This window comes from Festucalex cinctus, chromosome 17 (genome assembly GCF_051991245.1).
Source record: "Festucalex cinctus isolate MCC-2025b chromosome 17, RoL_Fcin_1.0, whole genome shotgun sequence".
NCBI classification, from domain to species: Eukaryota; Metazoa; Chordata; class Actinopteri; order Syngnathiformes; family Syngnathidae; genus Festucalex; species Festucalex cinctus.
This window is the reverse complement of record NC_135427.1, coordinates 20909185-20935127: the sequence shown is the minus strand read 5'-3', so window position 1 is coordinate 20935127 and position 25943 is coordinate 20909185. Positions and strand designations below refer to the sequence as shown.

At 44.5% G+C, this 25943-nt stretch overlaps 1 protein-coding gene across 8 annotated transcripts; it reads right to left on the bottom strand.

Moving 5' to 3' along the window:
• Positions 1-1413: 1413 nt before the first annotated feature.
• On the bottom strand, positions 1414-24088 carry nicn1 (nicolin 1). Of its 8 annotated transcripts, none has more exons than XM_077502141.1 (7): positions 24010-24088; positions 11926-12084; positions 6327-6509; positions 6153-6266; positions 6000-6068; positions 2289-2393; positions 1414-1582 (listed from the first exon to the last, which is right to left on the bottom strand). In XM_077502141.1, exons 2-7 carry the CDS (start codon positions 12073-12075, stop codon positions 1541-1543), a joined length of 663 nt encoding a protein of 220 aa, XP_077358267.1. In that variant the 5' UTR covers positions 12076-12084; positions 24010-24088; the 3' UTR covers positions 1414-1540. The 8 variants fall into 8 exon arrangements, with proteins under 8 accessions (XP_077358267.1, XP_077358269.1, XP_077358262.1 ...); XM_077502143.1 differs by having other exon boundaries at positions 11926-12081; positions 24010-24068; XM_077502136.1 differs by lacking the exon at positions 24010-24088 and adding an exon at positions 23687-23965.
• Positions 24089-25943: the final 1855 nt, after the last annotated feature.

The following is a 25943-nucleotide window of genomic DNA, read 5'->3' as shown; positions in this document are numbered from 1 at the left end:
GGCTTGGCGAGTCTCCATCCAGGGTCCTGCTTCTGAGACCAACCCCATCTGTAAGTGCAACTTTGCAGGCCTTCGCCCTAGTACAAATTGGTGCAAACTAGGTTGATTGTGGGTCCCATGTTGGTTTAAGAAATCTATCACCTTGGCTAAGACCGTTTCTCTTTTCTTCTTTTTTCTCCTTTGATTATTTTTATTATTTTAGTTCTCGTTTCATTTCCTATCATAGTAGTTAGTTTTGCTTCTTTAAATTCTAAGTAGATTATCCCACCTAGGTTAGAGAATAAACGTGCACAAAACTCAAAACCTGGTTTACTGTGTGTGTGTTTCATCAATTTATAGTGACCTCTAAGCTGAACAAAGAACTCACAAAATTGTAGTAAGGGCACAACCTTCATTTTAATGACTGATTCAACGAGGTTCTCATCTGTTATCCTGATAAACTTATCAAAAAGAGATGTGGTGCTCCGCAGGCAAGCTCAACTTAATTTAAATATTAAGTTTGAGCCTCCTTCAATTAATGAGCCAATTGATTATTAATTTAATAATTAACAATTATTGATTTAATAATTAATTGGACCGATTTCCCTTACACATGTCTTTCCGTCTCGTCATCCAAAATCAAACTGACTTGAAATAGTTGTTCACCTCTTGATTGGTCAACTATCCATCCATCCATCCATCTTCTTCCGCTTATCCGGGGTCGGGTCGCGGGGGCAGCAGCTTTAGGAGGGAAACCCAGACCTCCCTCTCCCCAGCCACTTCAACCAGCTCCACCGGCGGGATTCCAAGGCGTTCCCAGGCCAGCCGAGAGACATAGTCTCTCCAGTGTGTACTGGGTCGTCCCCGGGGCCTCCCGCCGGTGGGACATGCCCGGAACACCTCTCCAGCGAGGCGTCCAGGAGGCATCCGAACCGGATGCCCGAGCCACCTCAGCTGGCTCCTCTCAACGCGGAGGAGCAGCGGCTCGACTCTGAGTCCCTCCCGGATGACCGAGCTTCTCACCCTATCTCTAAGGGAGAGCCCGGACACCCTGCGGAGGAAACTCATTTCAGCCGCTTGTATCCGGGATCTCGTTCTTTCGGTCACAACCCACAGCTCGTGACCATAGGTGAGGGTCGGAATGTAGATCGACCAGTAAATCGAGAGCTTTGCCTTTTGGCTCAGCTCTTTCTTTACCACGACGGACCGATACAGAGTCCGCATCACTGCAGATGCTGCACCGATCCGCCTGTCGATCTCCCGCTCCATCCTACCCTCACTCGTGAACAAGACCCCAAGATACTTGAACTCCTCCACTTGGTCAACTAAAAGAACAGAAAAGTTTGACTTTTTCAAACAAACGATTGAAATAAACCTTCCCTCCAAACACATGCACGCACACTTTTATTTTGGCGGGGCATTTCCTGTGCAGGTCCAACTCACAAATGACAACTTTTCATTTTCTTTCTTTCTTTCTTTTATTTTCTTGTCATGTTACATGGGGGTCGAGTGGCATCAAACGGGAGCTCAACACTAGAAATTCATGCGAAAATAAATTGTTTTATGTCAGAAATAATAAATGAATATCGTAACATCCATCCACCTGCAAAAAAAAAAACACACAAAAGTCAACCATGGACAGATTATTATGAATAGAAATTCATCCATATGTGACTTCTTTCCTTTTCATTCATTTAGTGAACATATGATCGATCATCACAATTCCTGAATATATTGTATACAAACAAGGAGATTGACACTTATTGACCTCTGACTTTTTTTTCCTTGATAATTGAACGGGCCCAATTTGTGACTAGCCTGTCAAGTCACGACCAGCAAGGAAGCAAAATGAATTGGATTGTTTCAATGTGTACTTTTCATCTCTTGTCTTTTTTAAGTCTTACTGCTATTTCCATTTGAGTGTTTGAAATTTCCATTCTTTCATTCGTCATGTTTTGTTTTGAAGATGTGAAGCACTTTGGACAGTCTTACTGTATTGAAATGTACGATCAAAATAAACTTTGACCTCAGGAAGGAAGGAAGAATGGAAAGATGGGATGGAAGAGAGAGGGATGAAAGTAGTCTAAAGGAGAGATTGAAGGAAGGAAGCAGGAAGACGGAAAGAGGAAGAGGAAAGAGACGGTGTTGGGAGAAAATGCGAAAATGGCATCAATGCCTACTTGTGAACATCCTGTCTTATAATTCTTTTGAAAGATTATGATTTTCTTTTGTTTTGTTTTTTAATTTTTTGTTTTTTTTTTGTCTCGGCTTCAGCCCGTGTATGATGAAAGGTGTGCGTGTGTGCGTACATCAAACCGTCCGACGGAGGCGGCGTGGCTCTGACTGCTCTGCATGACTTGACTCAAGGCCCACATCTGCTGGAGGCCGCATGACACGGACGCCGACGCATCCGCCTGCGGGGGGCGCACAAACTCGCACAGTACATGCACGGCAGTTTCATTTGCACAATATGCATTCCATCCATCCATCCATCCATCCATCCATCCATCCATCCATCCATCAGATGCGCTTCATCTCACAACGGTCATTCAAAAGGGAAAAAAAATGGTTACAACACAAAAAGGCGTACTTTGACTCAAACACGATATTTAATGTTACAAATTGTCGGATGATTCTCAATTCGACAAACTGCTTACATCAGGGGTGTCCAAACGTTTTCATTTGAGGGCCACATACAGAAAATCAGAAGCAAGGGCCACATAATGTTATGAAGAGAAATTCTGTTTAGTGCTAAAAATTGTGCAAAATTTATTTGTGCTTTTGCATATTTAGAAAAATGCTGCAATATATAAACCAATTTATTTGTAATATGGCAGTAGGGTTATTATAGTCTGCGATTGGCTGGCAATCAGTCCAGGGTGTATCCTGCCTACTGCCCAGAACCACTGAGATAGGCTCCAGCATCCCCCGCGACCCTTGTGAGGAATAAGCGGTTGAGAAAATGGATGGATGGGTTGTTATAGCTGAGGGGGTCCGGTTTGGTGGCATTAGTTTCCTACGCAGGGTGTCCGGGCTCTCCCTTAGAGATAGGGTGAGAAGCACGGTCATCCGGGAGGGACTCAGAGTCGAGCCGCTGCTCCTCCGCGTTGAGAGGAGCCAGCTGAGGTGGCTCGGGCATCTGGTTCGGATGCCTCCTGGACGCCTCCCTGGAGAGGTGTTCCGGGCATGTCCCACCGGCGGGAGGCCCCGGGGACGACCCAGGACACGCTGGAGAGACTATGTCTCTCGGCTGGCCTGGGAACGCCTTGGAATCCCGCCGGTGGAGCTGGTTGAAGTGGCTGGGGAGAGGGAAGTCTGGGTTTCCCTCCTAAAGCTGCTGCCCCCGCGACCCGACCTCGGATAAGCGGAAGAAGATGGATGGATGGATGGATGGATGGGTTGTTATAGTTTTAGAATTTTTCCATTTTAATTAGTTTTTATTAGTTTTACTTCTTTAATAAATGCTTACTTTTAGTTAGTTTCAGTATTAGTTTTTTTTTTTTTAATAATGTGTATTACTTGTGCGCAATATTGAAAAAAAAACAACAGCATGGGAGCGATGTCATTTGAAGAGGCTTTTCTATTGGCTGCTGCTAGATGATGTCACTTCATTTTTGTTTTTATTTATTTGAACTGATTCCATTTTTAGCATATGTCGTGGGCCACTAAAAAATGGACGGTGGGCCGTAAATGGGCCCCGGGCCGTAGTTTGGACACACCTGGCTTACACGCATGATCAAAATAAGACTCAGCAAACAATCGCACAACTTCAAAATGAAATCTTTCACAAATACGCTGACATCGATACACTTTCATTTTCAAATGGTTTCCAAATTACTGACTTACTGATTTTTTTTTTTTGAGCGTCTCGCAAACGGCGACATCAACCACACGACGTGTCATCCGCAAATCCAGTTTGAGCGCGTAACAAGTGCAAATATTTCTTGCCGTGTTCAAACTTGGTGTGGGAAAGATTTGTGGATAATTTTCACGGAAATAATTTCAGTACAAAATGTTGATGAAGTGATCATGAAAATTCACTGAAAAGCTTTTTTTGGTCATCTCTCTTTTTATGCTTTGCTCTTAAACAATATAAAGACTTTTTTTTTTTTAACTAAATATTTTTTTTTTGTTTTTTTAATCTCAAATCTTGATTGCTGGATATTCCACAGCAGGTCTGGGAACCTCACGATACGATACGATATGCGATACGAGGCTCACCATAATGATTATCTCACGATATGCCGATACAGTGATTATTGATATATTGGTCAGGTCATAAATCCACGATAATCTACGATAAAAAACTACTCAAGTCATAAACTGATGTTTTTTTCAATTATTTTTTTTTCTTTTTGTACCATCACTAAAACACAATATTCAAACTGGTGTAAATAAATAAAATGACTTAAATATTCAATCCAATTAAATCAATATTAATAATCCTCAAAAATGGTTTGCTTCAAAAATGTAAACGTTAAAATGGAAGATTTTCATAGAAACATGCAAAAGTGAGTCAGGTGCTGGACAGATAAATGTCTCACGCAAGGAAAAGTAAGCTGATGAGTCTTTTTCCCCTGAAAACTTGCGTCCATTTCCCCACCACTCTTATGAGGCACTCCCCCTAGTGGCCCGCCAATTAATTGCTCAATACGTCATGAACAATGGAGTCGTTATAGTGGCTGGATATGCACTACAAATACCGCGATACTTGGCATAGGCGTATTGATAATCTATTGGGAAACAAAGTATCACGATATTGATATTAGGGGTGGGAAAAAAAATCGATATTGCAATAAATTGTTGCGCTCTCTTTTGCAATAAATTATCGATACACTGACAGTAAATATCGATGTCATATGTCCAGCTGTGCAGTGTTATGTTCTAAATCAGGGGTGGCAAACTGCGGTCCTCGAGGGCCAGAGTCCTGCAGGCTTTATAGATTTCCCTACTCAAAGTGCAGCTGATTCCAATTAATTATCAGGCTTGAATGGCATAAATCAGCTGTTTTAAGAAATATCCAAAACCTGCAGGACTGCAGCCCCCGAGGACCGGATCTCGCCACCCTTGTTCTAAATGTTTATGCACTTTAATTTGTCTCACTTGACAATGTTTACAGTTAAAAGTAGGGATGTTCGATAACACTTTTTTTTTTCAGACCGATACCGATACCAATACTCAGACCCTCAGTACTCACCGATACCTATACCAACTGCCGATACCAGTAGTACATTTTGACAAAAAAATAAATAAAAAAAATCACTAAATATATTTCCTTTAATTTTGGCAAAAAAAACAAAACAGCATAGTCACTCTTCAATAGTCTTAACGCTCAAAATAAAACACAAAAATGCTCTTTTAGTTTAAGATTCACAATTTTGAAGTATTTCCAAACCGGTGAAGTTTTGATGAAAAACTGCTGCAAGCTAGCGCCAGTTACAGGCAAGGAGGACTCACTTAACGTCTTTCACCTCTGCCATCGGTCGCTTGTACTCATTTGCGTCACGAGTACTCGAGTACTTGAAAAAAGGCTGGTATCGGCCCGATACTGATACCTGGTATCGATACTCGCCCATCCCCTAGTTAAAAGACTAAGAGGCAGTGAAGCACAATGCAGAACTTTGTACATTGTACAATTTTTGGCATTAAATAAATGCATAATTAGACATTTTCCTTTTTATGGGCATCTGTTGGCTTTTTCAGTCACATATCGTGATATATTGCTAAATTTTTTTGACAATATATCGAAAATCGTAGATATCGTGTATCGTGATATTATCGATATTGTGAGTCAAATATCGTCACAGTATAGAATTGTGGTTTACCCGTATTGTCCCACCCCTAATCGATATATTGTCACACTTCTATTCCGCAACATTATACCCGCAACATTATAAGTAATAATTTGTTTGAATATTGAAGGTTAATTTGGGACCTACTTTTGGGATCCGCAGCAGTTGGCGACTTGAAAAAGTCGGCTGCACTTCGAAGTCACAGTAGCGTCTCGCTCACCAACGTACCTGCGTTTGCGGCTGTCGGTCGACCAGGTTCAGAGCCAGCAGCCAATCAGAGAGCTCCTTGTCAGGCTCCTGCAACACGATGACATCATCGTGATCTTCAATTTTCGTGCCGGCTGTCCGACCCGAAAAACATCCACGCCACTTTTTACGTACAGGTTGCACGCGGGGGAAAATGCGAACGTCCTCCAGGCTGAAGGTCAACCATGCTGACGACGGCTGCTTGAGGATCAGCCGGACGCACGACACGTCGTCCGGCTCCACCTGCATCTGAACGACACGACCACGCGGCGTCAGCGGCGAGATCGGACGGCACAAAGGTGCACTCACCTGCTTCCTGTCGATGGTGTAGTAGTCCTGCGCGCCCGCCTCCGTGTGCGGGTTGTTCATGAGGGGGCGGTCTCGGAGGGCCGTGCACCACTTGGCCGCCACCCCCTCCTGGCCTGGGCTCCGCCTCTGCAGCCTCACGCTCAGCAGGGCCGTGTAGAAATTCTTAAAGGTGATCGTCTCAATCTGATGACATCATCGACATTCGACATGTTATCGTTTGACTCAGACTGATTGACATTGTCAAGACGCGATTGGTGACCCCTGCACGATCGGTGACCCGCGTGCGCAGAAGATCGGCCATCTTGGATCGCCATCTACGGCAACTACACTAGAACAAATTCCTTTATAGTGAGTCTGCATTGTTATACTTTACAGTAAGTCTGCGGTGTGTGTTTTAAATTGAATACTCTGGGTTCACTCCCTGACTCCTACTTTGATGGTCACCCGAAATAATATAATCTACGATGATGTTAAAAAGACTCGAAAGGACTTGAAACTTAAAGTGTAGGACTTGTGACTCGCTTGAGACTTGTCAGTCTTGACTTGAAACTTGACTCGGGACTTGAGGGTAAAGACTTGAGACTTACTTGTGACTTGCAAAACAATGACTTACTCCCACCTCTGGTGAAAAGTCTGGGAGAAGAGATACATGCAAATTTCATGACAAAGAATTGTTTATCTTCTCTCGTCACGTAACTCTCGGGCCAAGTGTTGGGCCGCCATTATCGATTATCGATTAATTGATATGATCTTTCCTTAAAGGGATACTTTACTTATTTAGCCATTTTGGGCAGTCAAACATTAATATTTTGCCTATAATAAATTAAAAAAATTATTTTTCATGTACAATTAGTACCTTTAAAAACACATTTTGCAACTTGCTGTCGACTGAAAATGACATCACAAGGGCTCGGGTAACCAATCGCAGCTCAGCTTGTGAATGGCACATGACCAAACCTAGAAAGCAGCTGAGCTGCGATTGGTTACCCGAGCCCTTGTGATGTCATCAAATTAATTATATTCAATTCAATTCAATTCAACTTTATTCCACACTCTAAGTCCAATACAAACAAATAACAAAAACACACACAATCAAAACAATAAAAAACAATAAGAAACAATAAAAAGGGGACGGTTATACAGTCATCATGCAGTCATACCAATGTTTCCACATCCTAGACTGATACCGTACAGCACTACACTTAATATCAGTCAAAGACAGCACAACTTCATTCATAGTCCCATTCAAGCGACAAATAAAACTGTATACAAGCTTTCGCAAAGTAGCTTGTAATACATTTATTCTAGTTATAACAAACAACTCACTTGCTGTGGTCCATCTTGGCCTCCTAAGGAGCACCCGCAAAGCGTTATTGTAGGCCACCTGCATCCTTTGCAAACTTCCTTTCTTGTAATTTGACCACAGGTGAGCTGTGTACAGCGGTGTAAAGTATGATTTAAACAATTCGATCTTCACCTCGTCCGTACAGAAACCAAACCTGCGTTGCGTGCCAGAGTGTTTGCTTGTGCGTATAATGTCCTACATTGCCTATTCATGTCATCGTCATCAGACAGATCTTCTGTTAATATATGTCCCAGATACTTTATTTTATTTGTCACATGAAGCACAATATTAGACAGATAAAAAGCAGGAAATGTCAGACCGTTGTCCTCCCTTGTTCTACATATCAGAACCATACTTTTAGCTGCATTGTACCTGATGTCATGCTCCAAGCCATAGCTAGCACAGGTGTTGCGCAATTGTTGTAACCCAGCAGTACTCGGGCTGAAAACCAACAAATCATCTGCATACATCAGATGATTTAGCAGCAAATCACCACTATAACAGCCAGTATTGCATGCCTTCAGCCTTACTGACAGCTCATCCAAATATAGGTTAAAAACAACTGGGGATAATACTCCCCCTTGTCTAACCCCATTTGTAGTGCGAAATGGTAAGGAGACACTGTTCCCCCATTTAATTCTCATCGTTTGCTGACCATACAAATAGGTTAAAATTCGAACAATATAATTTGGCACACCCCTCTGTGTCAACTTCATAAACAGCTTCCTGTGATTTACCCTGTCGAAGGCTTTGGATGCATCCATAAAGCACATAAAAATGAATGAATTTTGAGCTTTGTATTTGCCAATAATTTCTTTAAGAGCATAGATACATGTCTGTACCTAAATTTGCTTTATAACCAAACTGGCTGACTGAGGATGTAACAATCGTTAAGATTTTATCCAGCAATATTGCTTCAAGAACTTTCGACACAGCAATTGGTCTGTAATTGTTTGAACTACCAATCTTCCCAGCTTTGTCTTTAATGACAGAAACTAATAGCACAGTTAGCATGGAGTCAGGCAAAAACCCATGAACAAAAAAAGCTGTGAAACAAATGGAGATCAGGGGAAGTAACCTCGCACTTGCAAACTTTAAGTGCTCAGCTGAGATGCCATCCAAACCAATAGCTTTGTTGTTTGACAAATTGGAGATAGCTTTCAGTACTTCATGACAAAGGATCGTATCTGAGCTGTCAACATCATTCACACAGTAAGTGTTACTCTGTTCACAATTAAATAACCTACTATAATGTTGCTAGATATGATCTGTTCCAGTTTTGCCATCAACAGCACATGGTAGAGAGTTTTTTGTTTTCATGGCCCTAACCTCTTTCAAAAATTCATATGTATTGTTACACTGCAGTTTTATGGCCATAGATTCAGCTCTCATTGCCTGCTAATTTTTTACAATGAAGCATAGTGCATATTTATATTGTGCATTAGTGACCCTCTTGTACTCATAAATTGTACCACATCTTGGCCTTCCAGACAATATCCACTCTCTAGAAGCATCACGTGCCTTTGCATAGAATTCTGCCACATGAGCATTCCATCCCGGTTTTAATTTATTTTTAAATTTAGGCTTTTGAAAACATTTACTTGACCTAATCAATGAATCAATTATATCCTCATACATAGAAGAAATAGCTGATATATGATCAGAGTTCTTACAATTATTATCTCTACACACGACTGCTTCTCGAGGCAGGTGTATATTTTCGAATAAGATGTCTGCACTTATACAATATGATACAATGTCTTCTTGTGCGAGAGAACTCCAATCCAAATACAGTCTACTTTCATGACAACAGTTTTCCATTAGAGGCAACAATTGATCATTTATCCCCATTCCAAATGGTAAATGGTCAGTTGTTGATAGATCATAAAGAATGCTCATGTCTGTCAGAGAAGCATGTGCATCCGCTGTTGCGACACAGTGATCCAACCAAGAGGTCACTAATATATGTAAAACTATTTACAGGCAGTAGGTCTCTGGATGACAAAATCAAGCCATTGTCATCACAGAACTGCATCAAATGATCTGCAAAAAGTGACTTACTATCAGTAATATCTGCATTCATATCCCCAATAATAAATACATTAGAACACTTATTATCCTGTATAAAAGAATTCATAAAAGCTAATCTATACAAATACTCAGTTTCATTAAAATTACACTCATATGGGGTGTAAACATTCAGTATTACACATTCCTTTCCGTTACATGTCAACTGAATTGCTATACACCAGTCCACTCCAAGCCTGATTATATTTACACAAGAATCAAGTATTTTATTCCAGGGAATTGCTACTCCTCCAGGAATATATCCATGTATTATTCCATCACTAATGTCGACGCTGGACTCTCCCACTCCATGAAAGTTATCATTCAGTGAGTCCAATCCCTCTAGATCCTGTTTTGTCAGAAACGTCTCTTCCAAACACAGCAAATCACACTGTTCCAACAGGCGATCAACTATTCGCCGAGTTCGATCCTCTACAGTCTGCCCCAATCGCAGACCGCGACGGTTGTCGACAGGACTTTCAAACCCATGTTGAATCTAGCGAATGTTACAGCCCACCCGAGCCCCACTCAACTGTGCTCCCAAGCTAGCATCATTCGAGCCAGTAACACCAGCCCTGCTGCTCTGCCCATAAAAGCGTCTCACGTAAGCTCCATTCGGCCATATCTCAGGGTTATAAATCTCGGCCACCTCTTGACACTCAACAGTAACTTTAAACGAGGAGAATCTATTATTAGCAGTGACTATTTTCTGGCAAGCCACTTCGCGTCCAAGCTGCTTCCGAAGGTAGTGAGACAATGTCTCTGTGTCCAGATCAGGCGAGAATTTAGTAGCGAAGACACTCACCATTTTTGTCGTCACTGTTTTAATGTGGTGACCACCCGCTCCTGTGCCCACAATTGCCATGCCTTTACCTGGCTTCTTCTTCAGACCAGGCGCAGCTTCACTTCACTCGCGGGCGTGTTCCAGGTCGCAAACCCGGCGATTGACATCCTTGGTGATCATGCGAAGATCCGCGCACACTTCCCTCTGAAGTTGCAGCGCACTCCTCAAGGCACCAATGTCAGCGTGTAACTGTTCCATTTTTTTTTTAGCAGACTGCATACATCCATGCTAGTGAATGTCACAGGGGGCAAAGCCTCCAAATAGTGTGAGACAAAATGCGGTATCTCTTCCCCACATTCGTTGGGTACTTTCAGACAACTCTTCACGTTGTTAATGTCTTTCTGTACTCCTTTATGCGCTATATTGCGCTGCGTTGTTTGACACACCTCAAACAGCACCTTCTTAGAAGCCTCAATGGACTCCGAGTCAAACGTGTTAACTGCCAGCATAACAATTTCATCCTGGCTCAATGTTCTCAATTTCACAGCAAGGAAGTTTAAAAGTTCATCTTCCACTATTAGTTTGTCGTCCACAGTCCTGTAGATTTCAGGTTTTTGCCGAGCATGACAGAGAGTAGGAGCAGCTGCCCCATAAGCTGCTGCTCCGCCCGGCATTTATATATATATATATATATATATATATATCGCCAAAATATTTACTTTTTATTGCTAGAATGAGCTAAATAAGTGAAGTATCCCTTTAAGTTGATTTGGAATTATGTTTTAATCCTCTAAGGTTGAAGTGAGTGGATAACTACTCATTATTTATTATCTCTGTCATGTGCATTATGAAATACCAACACAATTAGCATACGGTTAGCAATTGTGATTAGCATTAGCGCACAAGTGATTGAAGTCCACAAACACTAACTAGCATTTAGTTGACACATGATATTGACCTTATGCATGGAATTGTGGCTTCAAAGTGAAAAATTGGAGATGATGTTTCAACAAGTAAATGATTGCGTGCGTCCTTTTGCTACAATCAACTCAAGAAACTGCGTGCGTCTGCAAACAAATGTCTGTGCAGAAACATGGACTGCGGACTACTGTGCTTCTGGCGGCGCTTGGTGGCAGACTTTTTTAGTCCACTTGTTTCCAAAGTCGACTTATCCCACTTGGCCGCCTTTTTCTTTTATTTTTTTCCAGTTCTAACGCTCAAAAAGCGGAAGACACGCAACCAAAATCAACTCAAGTTGACAGTAACAGTGGCAACGCAAGATGGCCGCCGTCTGGCTTATTATTGGTTATTTTTCGACATCCGTGGATGACATCACCGACATGCTAACGGTCGGTCTCAATCCAACGTGTTATCAAACATCATCGTCACGGTGGCGGACTCACGTTGACGGTTGTCCCCGGGGGCAGGGCGACGTCCATCACGCACACGCCCGAGCAACGCGCCCGCGTTTTGCTGTCTCCGCCTCCAAAGTGAAGAAACACGGGCGGCTTCGGCGTGCAGGCCACGCCCTTTGTGACATCATCAGCACTCATCTCCACCTGCTAACCGACAAGAGAATATTCAGCAGCAGCAGCAGCACAAAACCGCGTTCACGTCTTTTCCAACATAATGAAGAAATGCTCAGCTGTTTGCGCTCAACCTACATGTCAACAACATACCACAGCGCGACCTAGCGGTCACATTAGTAACAATACACCACAATGTGTTGTTCCTCTGTTTTCAAAATTATCTGTTTCTGCCATTCTGCCATTTTTACTTTTCATGTGCCTGTATGTATATTATTCCCATGCTGCCATTTTATAGTCTTAAAAACATGAAAAAATTTATATGAGTCATTATTCTTGCACCACTGACAACGCTGTCAGATTTCCATAGCAAGCACGTTTCAGCATGGCTGACATGGAAAAAAATAAACAGCAGCGGCATTACATCTGCTTCAAAATATTGACGACGTCGGTAAAGAGACGTGGCCGAAGAGGAGGCTACAGACCAGAGACTTGTCCTCCTTCAGAGCAGATTTCAGCTGGTGAGGAAGTGGTGCGGAAGGTTATGCTCAGCGCCTTCCGGCGTCTTAAGTTGGACATGTTGGTGTTTTCTCAGCCTCCTACCGAGTGTGACCTCACTCCGATGGACTACTCATCAGAGTCCTTTTGGATCCCTGTATCTCGTCTGTTTTTGACTGACTTTCAGACCTGCGGCTCAACCCGAGTGATTTTTCTCAGCTTCCTGCGGATGGACGTGCTCTTGACAAATATGCGGTTCCTTACTCCTATCGGACTGGAACATATGCCTAAGGTGGAGTATTCCGTGGCTTCACTGATCGTCTCTGCTGAGGAAGCCTTGAGAGAGGATGAGGGCCGTTGTATGTCTTTGCTCACCCAAGCACGCCGACAGGTCTGGCTGGCTCAGTCTCCCTTGCGTGAGCCCTCACGGAAGGAACTGCGTCGCCTCCCGGTGGTTCCAGGCCAACTTTTCAGCTCGGCCGCGACAGGAGCACTTGAATGTACAGTGCGTGCCAATAACACAAAGCAGAAGTTTGCTAGCCTTACCAGGCCAATTTGTTCCAGCAAGCCCTTGGCGCATGGCGGCTGTGCCAGGGATTGAGCTAGGGATTGAGCCTGAGGGGCCGGCAGTCGGTTATTTTTCCTGTCGGCATCTCAATTGCTGGGCTGCCCTCGCTTCGGATCCATGGGTGCTTTGAACCTTAACTCATAGGTACAGGATTCAAATTCCGACGCCAGCCCCCTCTCTCCAACCTGGTCAGGGAGACGGTCATCAACGACCCGGTGAGGGCACTGGCTCTGGATCAGGAGCTGGAGGCCCTCCTAGCCAAGTCCACTATCGAAGGAGTAGATCCCTTGGCTCACCCAGGGGGATTCTACTCCCCCTACTTCTTCATTCCAAAATAGACAGGCGGGTTTGCTCCTTTTGTGCCCAAAGTTTTGTCGGGCTCCCAAGCCAATCGCCCTATTCGACTTGCGCATTTTCCTCCAACATCAACGGACGGGGATGCCGCTCCAGGCCTTTGCTGTCCTGTGAGGGCGCTCCGCTCTTATTTGGATGCTACGACATTTGGACACCCAGCTGTTTGTGTCTTACCACAGCCCAACTAAGGGGACCGCTGCTTCCAAGCAACGACTCTCTCAATGGATCAGAGATGCGATTCGGCAATCGTACCGGGTCTCTGGTCGGTCCCTTCCGCCAACGGTTCTCAGTCACTCCACCAGGGTGTGTCTATGTTGTGGGCTGCTCTGAAAGGCGTGCCCTTGGAGGACATCTGTGCGGCTGCCTTCTGGTCGTCGCCCTGCATGTTCTCAAGGTTCTACAGCTTGGATGTCACCTCTCCTCATCCTCTGGACGTGGTTCGTGGTCCTGCGGAGGCCCCGTTGTGAGGTACACTTTGCAGGGTCTTCGTGACATCGCTGGTATTCGGCGTTCCGTGCTGGTTACAGCACCGCTAACTGGTGGTCGGGAGGGACGGAATAGAACGAAAGTTACATATGTAACTATGGTTCTATGAGTCCCGAACGACCGCCAGCATTGCTTGTCACTCAGAGCCCTCGTGTTGGTTTGCGCGAGAAGGTTCTGAGAGGATGTGTCCTGGCGACGATCCCTTTTTATGTGCGGGCTTACATCAGCCGGAACTAGGGACAAGCATATTCTGTTATTCTTGCTCAATGTCGCTGTCGCGATAAGGGGAATTCCGTGCTGGTCATAGCACCGCCACCTGGCGGTCGTTCAGGACACACAGAACCGTAGTTACATATGTAACTTTCGTTCTATGATTCAATGCTGGTTTGATCACCGCCACCTGGCGGTCGGGAGGGACGAAGTAGAACTAACGTCACCTATGGCGTTAGATTTGTGCCACAATTACGCAAGCGTAATGACGTGTTTTGTGCGTACAAAATGTGTTTCATGCGTATAAAAAATGTGTGTCGTATGTACAAAATGTGTTTCGTATGTAAAAAATGTGTTTCATGCGTACAAAAAATCCGTTTCCTACGCCCAAAACCGTCCTTACGCATGCTCTCCTCTACGCGTATAATACTTTTATTCACGCTTACGATGCAAGGGTCGAGGCGTAATATTTGTATATTTGTGCCACAATTGTTAACCAATCAGGAGTCGGACAGTAGAGTAAATCCTGATTGGCTGATTACTATCCAATCGGGCAGAACTTAATCAACGTGTCGTCATGGGCATTACTGCCATTTTTTTTAATTTTTTTTAAGTTTACTATAGCACTCGGTCCTTTTCTGTTTGAATTTTTATCTGCATCTCTGACTTTTACTTACTCAGCAGAATTTAAGTTTTGTTATGTTACGGGGCGAAGCAGCTCCGAACTGCTTTCCTGCTTAGTGGAAGAAGCAAGGAAGACAAGTTTTAGCCCTCATGGGGCTGTTGGATGAGGGCATCAAATGGGGGGGAAAAAAAGAAGTTAACTTCCGAATCAAAGACTACTTCGAACATTTTCATTACGGTAAGTAACATAAAAGGCATCTGCATCTTTTAACCGTGCCATTATCACATACAGGCTTTCAAGACAAGCAAAATTGTATGTGATAGTTACATACACTACATTGGCAATGCATGTGGTTCAGCGGTTTCTGGTCTTGTGACGGTCGGCGTGGAGTGTTGCAGGTGGCTCACCAGCTCCTGCACCTGTCCAGCGAGCTCCCCCATCCGGGTGACCATAGCCTGCTGGACCTCCTCCTGGTGCGACAGGCGAGTGGCCTGTCGCCGAAGTGCAGCCTCCAACTTCTCTGCTGGGTCCATGCTGGCCGAAGTGTACTGACACGGTGAGAGAAGGTAGGACTCAGACGCAAAGTGACAGTTGGCCAACAAGGCTGCAGCTTTAATGGCTCGGAACAAAAAACACCTCTCAAAGAGAGAAAAAAGGCTGAACAAAAAGAGCTCCAAACTGGAGATACAAAAAGGGCACTCAAAAGGCGCTCCACTAGGGAGGAAAACAAGGGGCAAACTAAGGACGCAAGACAAGGCAAGGCAAGACATCAAACTAGGACTGTGGTACGAGGACTGTGAGGACGCTTCCATGCACTGAGTTGTGACACTTCGGCAACTGAGGGGAGAATGCAGGTGGCTTTTATGTCCGGGTTGATTGGAAACAGGTGGCGGTAATCATGGGCGTGGACCGGTAATCAGTGAGCTGCAGGAAGGGTAAGTGACCTGGGGTGAGAGGAGAGTTAGTACTTTCAAAATAAAACGGGAACCTGACTGTGACAACAAAAGCATGAACCGCCACTCTGGTGGCGGCGTGACAGTACCCCCCCCCCCCTCAACGGCCGGCTCTCGACGGCCCAGGAATCTCAGGGTGCTCATCATAAAAATCTTCGATGAGGGAGGGGTCCACGATGAACCGGGCGGGCACCCACTGCCTTTCTTCTGGCCCGTAACCCTTCCAATCCACCAAGTATTGGTGTCCCCGGCCCCGCTTCCTGACATTCAATAATTTCCTGACCTTATACACTGGGCCCCCCTCCACCATCTCCGGAGGGGGCGGCGCAGGCTCAGGCGGGACCAGGGAACTGTCCTGGGCAGGCTTGACCTGGCTCACGTGGAAGGTGGGGTGGGTGCGGAGGGATCGAGGCAGGCAAAGGCGCACGGCGGCAGGACCTATGGTCTTGGCAATCGGGAATGGCCCCACGAATCTTGGGGCCAACTTTGGACAAGGTACTTTGAGGTGAAGGTTCTTAGTAGAAAGCCATACCTTCTGGCCCGGCTGGTATTGGGGTGCGGCCTTCCTCCTCCGGTCAGCAGCTCTTTTCACTCTGTCGCCTTGCTGCTGTAGTGCCAGTCGAGCTGCTGACCAGATTCGGCGACATCGGCGGACCATGGCGAGAACCGAGGGGACTGAGGCTTCCTCCTCCAGGTCCGCGAAGTAAGGTGGATCGTATCCATGAACACACTTGAAGGGCGTGATTCCTGTGGCAGAGGTTGGTAAGGAGTTATGCGCCAATTCGACCCATACCAGGTTCTTGCTCCATGTGGACGGGTTTTGGGAGACTAAGCATCGAAGTCCGGTCTCCAGCTGTTGGTTGAGTCGCTCAGCCTGTCCGTTTGCCTCTGGGTGGTAACCTGAGGTTAGGTTCGCCTTGGCCCCTATGGCTCTGCAAAACTCCTTCCAAAAACGAGAAACAAACTGGGGCCCGCGGTCCGACACTATGTGTCGCGGGAATCCATGGATCCTGAACACCTGGTCGACCATGACTTCGGCTGTTCTTTTGGCTGAGGGTAGCTTGGGTAATGGAATAAAGCGGACCATTTTTGAGAAGCGGTCGACAACTGTAAGTATTGTAGTTTTACCATGTGAAGTGGGAAGTCCAGTAACAAAATCCATTGAGATTTCAGCCCAGGGTCTTGAGGGGATCGGCAGTGGTTGGATGAGACCCATCCGGGGTTGATTTGATGCTTTATTTCTGGCACAAACTGGGCAGGCCTTGACATATTCCTGCACCGAGGACTCCATAGAAGGCCACCAGAATCTTCGGGCGACGGCGAATAGGGTCCTGCGAGTACCTGGGTGGCAAGACAGGCGAGAGGTGTGTGCCCAATTGATCACCTGTGCTCTTAGGGCCTCCGGAACGAAAAGCCGCCGTGGTGGGCACTCCTTCGATGCGATCATGTCTTGGAGCGCCTCCTTGACCTCCTCTTCAATCTGCCAGGATATTGCTCCTACTACGCAGTCTTTAGGCAGGATGGGTTCTGGTTCGGTTGCTGTGGTATCAGGGTCATGAATTCGGGAAAGAGCATCTGCTTTGACGTTTTTGCTTCCGGGTCTGTAAGTCAAAGAAAATTAAAATCTGTTAAAAAATAACGACCACCTGGCCTGTCGTGGGTTCAGTCTTTTGGCCTGACGAAGGTACTCCAAATTGCGGTGATCGGTCCAAATGATGAAGGGGTGTTCCGCGCCCTCCAGCCAGTGCCTCCACTCTTCAAGGGCGACCTTGACAGCCAGTAGTTCCCGGTCTCCAACGCTGTAATTGCGCTCGGCCTTGGAGAGCTTCCGGGACAAGAACGCGCAGGGGTGCACCTTTTCATCCTCCTGGCTTCTTTGGGATAGTACGGCCCCGACACCCAGATTGGAGGCATCTACCTCGACCACGAACTGGCGGGTAGGATCGGGAACTCTGAGTATCGGGGCCTCTGTGAAACGTTTCTTGAGTTCATTGAATGCGGTGTTGGCTTCCGGGGTCCAGGCGAAGCGTTGCTGTGGAGAGGTCAAGACATGGAGTGGAGCTGCGATGGAGCTGAAGTTGCGGATGAAGCGCCGGTAAAAGTTGGCGAAGCCCAGGAATTGTTGCACCTTCTTTCTGGATTCAGGTGTGGGCCAGTCTCTGACCGCGCTGACCTTCTCTAACTCCATCTCGACTTTGCCAGGAGAAACCATCCATGAGGCTCTCGTCCGCTCCGGAGTCGATGAGAGCTAGTAAGTCTGTGGAAATGGCATGGCAAGAAATCTTGACTTGCGTGAGTTTTCGATTCGTGACTTGCTTGTGAGTCTCGGAATTCACCGGAGAGGCTCTCTTGGTGGGACAAGCCACCACCAAATGGCCTTGTTCTCCACAGTAGTAGCACCGCCCCTCTTGACGACGTCGCTGGCGTTCATGGTGAGTCAGTCGGGCGCGGTCAAGCTACATCGGCTCCTCGTCACTCTCGCTGGACCTCCCCGCGGTGGACGACTGGGGAGGTGCCCCTTGTGGAGACTCCCTTGCTGCGGGGTGCCGGAAGAATCCAGAGCCGGGCCTCCGATGGTGTCCGCTGGTCTGCATGAGATCTCGCCTTCGGTGATCGGTGCGGATGGCCAGCGAGATCAATGAGTCCAAGTCGCTAGGTAAGTCCACGGGCAGTAAGAGTTCTTGCATAGCGGTGGAGAGCCCCTTCAAAAAGTGGTCAAAGAGGGCTGTGTCGTTCCAGCCACTCTTGGCTGCTAGAGTTCGGAATCGGATAGTGTAGTCATTCACCGATTCTCGGCCTTGCCTGAGGTTGCTAAGCTCTCGAGTTTTTTCCCGATCCATGTTGGTTGGATCAAACACGAGGCGAAGAGCCCTGCTAAACCCGGCTGCGGTTGAGCAAGTCGGGGAGTGCCGTGCCCATTCCGCGGTGGCCCAGTCTCTGGCTCGTCCCGTCAGGTGGGATATCATGAAGGCCACGCGGAACGGTCTGTGGGGAATGCCTGTGGTGAGAGATCGAAGTGTATGTTGCATTCGGTCAGGAATGCCTGACAATGTCCTTGGTCTCCCGAGTATCGCTCCGGGGGAGCCAGTCTCAATCCAGCCCCGGCCAAGGCTGGAGTCGGGATCGGTGGTTCAGCGGTTTCTGGTCTTGTGACGGTCGGCGTGGAGTGTTGCAGGTGGCTCACCAGCTCCTGCACCTGTCCAGCGAGCTCCCCCATCCGGGTGACCATAGCCTGCTGGACCTCCTCCTGGTGCGACAGGCGAGTGGCCTGTCGCCGAAGTGCAGCCTCCAACTTCTCTGCTGGGTCCATGCTGGCCGAAGTGTACTGACACGGTGAGAGAAGGTAGGACTCAGACGCAGAGTGACAGTTGGCCAACAAGGCTGCAGCTTTAATGGCTCGGAACAAAAAACACCTCTCAAAGAGAGAAAAAAGGCTGAACAAAAAGAGCTCCAAACTGGAGATACAAAAAGGGCACTCAAAAACAGGGACAACAAAAGGCGCTCCACTAGGGAGGAAAACAAGGGGCAAACTAAGGACGCAAGACAAGGCAAGGCAAGGCAAGGCAAGGCAAGGCAAGGCAAGACATCAAACAAGGACTGTGGTACGAGGACTGTGAGGACGCTTCCATGCACTGAGTTGTGACACTTCGGCAACTGAGGGGAGAATGCAGGTGGCTTTTATGTCCGGGTTGATTGGAAACAGGTGGCGGTAATCATGGGCGTGGACCGGTAATCAGTGAGCTGCAGGAAGGGTAAGTGACCTGGGGTGAGAGGAGAGTTAGTACTTTCAAAATAAAACGGGAACCTGACTGTGACAACAAAAGCATGAACCGTGGCGGTGTGACAGTGCATAGTTATGCTGGGAAAAAAAACACCACCCCTTTTATTTTCTTGTGCATTGTGTCTTGTGCCACCAAAGGTATATATATGGTGTAACGAACAGACAGAAAAGAAAAACATGGAATGCCCAAAAGCACTGTTAACTCAATGCCATAGTTAGGACAGTGCATGAGTACACCTATTACTCAGATTCCCCCACTTTTTCAACTTGACTTGTACAGTAAACAACCAGGACCAATAAATCCTAATCAAAGAAGTATTACAAATTGAATCTTTACTTCAAACATACCAGATGTAGGGAAAGCAGCTAGTGTAAATAAATTTGATTCCCAGTCCTTCTTGTACAGTATGTGAAGTGAATGCAAAGGTTTCTGTATGAGTAAAAAAACAACAAAACTTCATATTAAAGCTATCCCTCCTTACACGTGAAGAGAACAAATCACGGGAGTTCCAGTTTTGAACGTACCGTGTGTGGTGTGCGGCCACACTGCACAATCAACACACCCCACACGGGCCGAGTTCATTCAAGAATGTGACGGGAAGTCTCGCAAAACCTCTCGAGATTAAACGTGGCTTCGTCAACATGAGTCGATCCTGGTTTTCAGCCGAAAAAGCAGCATAAAAAGAAAAGGAGTGTAAATGGGCACTGACGAGACATCGCTTGCCCTCGGCTCGGTGCTGGCGGCGCGCGTGGCGTCCCACCCGGAGACCACGTTTATTTGTGGAGAATGTGTGTACGTGTTTAAAAAAAAATACAAATAATTAAAAAATAAAATAAAAAGTGTAATAGCACAATCACGGACTTTCTACTGCTTCATGACTGTTTGGATTTTGGATTCCGCACCAGCTTCCTCTCTGGCTCGCTTTCTGATTGGCTGCACGTCACCGTCAATCGGCTGCGCGGAGCCAAGTCAGGCCAAAAAATCCAACATGTTGGATATGCCCAATTTCAAGTCGGGGGTCCTTCCGAGCGCCGATATCGGGAGGCGCCGTGTGTGGTGACCAGTGTTGCCGGTAACGCGTTACTTAGTAACGCGTTACTTAGTAACGCGTTACTCAAAAAAGTTGCTTTCTAAAGTAACTAATAGTCTAACGCGTTACTTTATTCTACAAAGTAGTCTGATTAAAGTTACTGCCCAGAGAATCAATGCGTTACTCCACATTTTCATGAAGAAGGCAAACTATCTCACTGTTGTAACAGTCACAAACAACTACTGCTATCTACGAAGATGAGGCAGAAGTCATTGATCACCACACTGAATTCAGCCATGGTCTGGTCATGAATGGTTTGCACATTCAAAACAAAAGTGATGATACTTTTACTACTAGTTTTATTAACCAACAGGCACACAACACAACAAAAAAAGTGTGCATTATGGACCATAAAAGTGGTAAAAAAAATAATTTATTTCCATCCTCAATTGGTCCGTGAAGCATTATGGGATGAGGTCGTCTCCGCCCTCTCGCCAGGGGGAGTGACGTCAGACAAGTCACGTTTTCAGTAGGGGTGGAACAAAAAAACGATTCGACCGAACCATCGTTCGTCAAGGGGAGCTAAACGACCGTATCGGTTGCGAGTGAGGCTTTATGGTTTTCATAACAATAGCAAGAGTTCTGCGCCGTGCTCTACTTGTTTTGTTTACATTTCAGTAGCATCACCATTCAAGCTACTTCCGTGTTTCCGTGCTCGCGACACGGCGCGCGCGCGCGCAACGAGTGACAACATACAAATGGAGACAGTTAGCAGAAGCCGGTGCCGTACATCTCGGTATTTCCCATGGCTATCGAGTCCTCTCGGTGCACTTGTATGTCCCGGGCCGGCGTTGGTACTGCGCGCGAGCCAAAAAGAATAACTCCCGTGACGATCCAATGCATGGATTCAAACGACACAGGTATGTCCCACAGCCAACACACCAGCTAAGCTAAAAGCACACTGCAAGTATCTCATTTCTCAGTTTGTGGCTCCCTGTCAATGTCTACAACTAGCATGAGCAGCAGATAGGAGAACTGAGACGTGCCCGCGATTACGACAGCCCAAAAAACAAAATATAAACAGTAGTGATTCTGTTGTCATCATCGTCTCTCAGATTAAAAAAACAAAAAAAGATGTCATACATTAACCAAAAATGAAAGTGATGACAAAAGAAAAAAAAATTGTTAAATACAAAAATTGTTGATTAAAAAGGGAAATGAACTTTTGGAAATATTTTTGCATATATTAAGTGGTTAAAATGTGTTTGATAGATTTATTGTTCCATAAGGTGGCTTCATATTTCTTTTGGCTGGACGGTAGGTTTATTTCATGTCTTAAATTTATGTTTCTGAAATACTTCACAATGTGCAAATATTCTGTTTAATTGTGTTGGTGTCTGTCTAAAGGTTAAATATTTATATTTAACATTAAATTATCAACCTTTTGTTTTCCTGATCCTTATTTTGAAGAGAAAAAACAAACAAACCAAAAAACAATTATAACTGTCAATAACTACTAATAAATATTTAAACTGATACATGTGGAATAGCGGAACAAACAAACAATAGAGGAATTTAGGGGATTTTCATTTTCAACCTGGATAGATTTTTATTTTTTGTTTTATAAAAAGTATTTACGTTACAAGAAGTCAAGAGAGACTGCCTATTTTGTTTTTCATAAAAAAAACCTTTATTTTCATGTTAAAAATGCACTTTCAATAAAGTATTTGGAACTCCGTTTCTACTGCATTATTTTTATGTTGAGATGGTGTTATCGGCAGCTGCTGAAAGTAACTAAAAAAGTAACTTTTAATCTAACTTAGTTACTTTTAAAATCAAGTAATCAGTAACGCAATTTAGTTACTTTTAAAACCAAGTAATCAGTAAAGTAACTAAGTTACTTTTTCAAGGTAACTGTGGCAACACTGGTGGTGACAACACACATGGCAGGATTATCTGTGAAGATTATCGCTTGCGTCTCGGTGCGTCCTTACGTTTGTCGGGAGGGGAAATTCGGGGCTAAAATCGGGCCAATTCTCCTGCCGTGTGAACCAGTGCTGAGTGAGTGATTAAGCTAACTGTAATGATTAGACAAAAGCACCGGATAAATGAAAGATCAAGGGTTGCTTTTAGATAAATGTAAGATATAACTAAAACAGAAAACTAAAAAAAAACTAAACTATTAAAAAACAAACCAAAAAAAACTAATATTTACCTCGATGCTGGCGGTGACTGTAGAATGGGCCAGGAAAAGTCAGACGGACATTGCCACACTCCCATTCATAACTGACCAATGAACGTCACAGAGGCTTCCAAGCTTGACCAATGAAAAGGCTTCTATCCTCGGTTGAGAGGAGGACCCCGCCCACACAAGACAGAAGAAGATTCACAACCAAAAAAGATTCACAACCAAAAAACAGATCTGCAACCAAAAAAAACAGATTTGCAACCAAAAGTCACGACTTGCAAACAAAACAAAAAAAACTTGCTTGCAAAAGTTTTTATTTTAATACAAATCCATTAATTTTGTTTTAAATTGATTTTTTTATTTGGAATCCCCTTTTTGATTGAAATTTATTTGATGTTGCAAATCCCCTTTTTGTTTGATTTAAAGGTTGTTGTTTTGTTTTTGTTTTTTTGCAAATCCCTTTTTTTGTTTGATTGAAAATAAAGACACAAATCTCTCCAAACGACCCCATACATCGTAAGCGTGAATCAAGGTATTGTACGCGTAGAGGAGAGGCGTAGCAAGAATGCGCGAGGACGGTTTTGTACGTACGAAACACATTTTTTGTACGCACGAAACACGTTTTTTACGTACGAAACACATTTTGTACATACAACACACTTTGTACGCACGAAACATGCCATTACGCTTGCGTAATTGTGGCACAAATCAAACGCCATAGTCACCTCGGTAACATTTCGAGGCTGTACTCGCGTGATGCTCAACATGATGCAAATGTCACACTCAAAACACAACGCGTTATTTGTTCCCATTTGTTCGTGATCAGCATTGAGCACAGGAGTTGGTGTTGCTAAGTGATAAGAGCAGTTGTGCCGGCTCAGTCATCGCCGAAGCTGGCGTGACGTCATCATCCATGCGCAAGTCAAAAGTGAAAACGTACTCACGTCTCCTCCCGTGCGTGTTTGCTGTGTTGCACGACTTTGGACCATTGCAGTCAAGTGTCAAAAGGAGAAGCGCAAGGTAGCGGCCGTTAGCATGCTAGCGACAACGGACGGCCTTACTTCCGGTCTTGTGTCACCATGGCGACAGACGCTCCTCGTCAAAACGCTCGGCTTTCATCGGAAGAACTTAAAAATCAAACCAACATACAAGCCTAAACGACCGAGGAGGGTCTGTTAACGTAAACGACGTTAAGTTCACCAAAATAAGCCACAAGTAATACAATTGACTTGCTGTTAATTCACCATGCAGCAGAGGGCAGTCTTACCTCGTGCCAAGCTTCCGTCTCGTGACGCGCAAACCTGCAGAAAAGTTGGACCTAGCTCCTGACTGTTGTCTTGGCAACCAAATCTGAGACCTCGCAGCAGGAGCCGTCGATCAACTCAAGTATGGAGGACCAAAACTGCCAAAATTTAAAATAAATAAATGACTAAATAAATCACTAAATAAATAAATAAACAACTAAAAGTGAAAATAAAAACGGATATAAGAACTATAATTCAAAAATTAAATACAAATGTGTGTATATATATATATATATATATATATATATATATATATATATATATATATATATATATATATATATATATATATATATATATATATATATATATATATATACAGGACTGTCTTAGAAAATTAGAATATTGTGATAGTCCATTATTTTCTGTAATGCAATTAAATAAACAAAAATGCCATACATTCTGGATTCATTTCAAATCAACTGAAATATTGCAAGCCTTTTATTATTTTTAAGATTGCAGATTATGGCTTACAGTTTAAGAAAACTCAAATATCCTATCTCAAAATATAATAATATTTCCTCAGACCAAGTAAAAAAAAAAAGTCAGAATCAGCAATATTAAAACAATAAAAGGCTTGCAATATTTCAGTTGATTTGTAATGAATCCAGAATGTATGGCATGTTTGCTTATTTAATTGCATTACAGAAAATAATGGATTTTATCTTTTTATTTCCTTTTATATTTATTTTTTGGGATAACATTTTCGAATTATATATTTTTTTGTCCTTTTTTATTTTCACCTGTAGTCATTTATTTATTTATTTATTTAGACTTTTGGCAGTTTTGGTCCTCCATAGGTGAAAAAACGAACCACTTTGGAGACATTTGCCCTAAAAATGATGCACCACTTCGAGGCATTTGAAACCCTGCAAAAGCGCTCCATCTGCCGGTCATACATACAATTTTTAGAATCAGTGTTCACAAAAGCTTCATTCCTTGCGGTCATGTTAATGAGCCTCATTTCGTCCACTTTTATGCAGGCAACTTTTAAGCTCGCAATGTCAGCTAGCTGCTATGATGTGTCCGATTTTTAGAATTGCTGATTTGCCAACAGTCACTTGAACTAAGTTGACAATATGTTGACTAACATGTCCGCTTCCAAATTTGTTGCCTCCATTAGCTGCTATGTTAGCTAGCTGCTATGCTGCCATCACATGGCGGCTGGTTGGGTGACATGACACCGACAAACTGAGTGCAACGTCAACAGATGCTGTTATCAATCATCAGGTTTTATCTTTGTGTGTGTTTGTGTGTGTCCCTCGTCGGTAGCTTCCCTTTACAGGAACCTTTGTCTCTTTAACTCATTTGCTCCCAATAACGTATAAATACGTTTGTTTGAGTTTTAAATGTCGTAAGTGTCCCAAAGACGTATTAATACGTTTTTTGTTGTTGTGTTTTTTTTATGCTAGAGCATACAGAAGGCTTTGATGCAGCCTCTCAACTGCAAAGAACGTTTGTAGAAATGGTAGTTATTACACAAACAGCCAGCAGGTGGCAGCAGAGCAAAGGAGATCAACCAGGGCCATGTGGGGGAAAAAAAGCTCAATTACTTACAATTTTGAATACATTTGTGAAAACTGATGAAACTTATCTCTCTTCTAATGCTAATTGCTGCAAAACGGAAGCAGATAGAAACATACTTCTTTTTTTTTCCTGATGAAAAAAAGAGACTTTAATCTTTCTTTTGATAGGTTCCATGCTTTTATAGCAATTGAACACAATATTCTGTGGGCCTTGCAAAATCAGTCAAAATCCAGTAAAACAGCCGGGAGCGAACGGGACTGCTTCTGTGAAAATGGCTGGGACCCCCCCCCCCACACACACACACACACACACCCACACACACACCCACACACACACATCTAAGGGAGGGGGTGGAGCATGCTGGCAGGTA

Coding starts and splice junctions, on each gene's coding strand:
- nicn1 (XM_077502136.1), bottom strand. CDS start 23,731: ATGGTCCAAAGTCGTGCAACACAGCAAACACGCACGGGAGGAGAC. Junction 6,510..11,925: donor CCCCGGGGACAACCGTCAAC/GTGAGTCCGCCA, acceptor TGATGTCATCAG/ATTGAGACGATCACCTTTAA. Junction 1,583..2,288: donor CCTCCGTCGGACGGTTTGAT/GTACGCACACAC, acceptor TTTTTTTTGCAG/GTGGATGGATGTTACGATAT.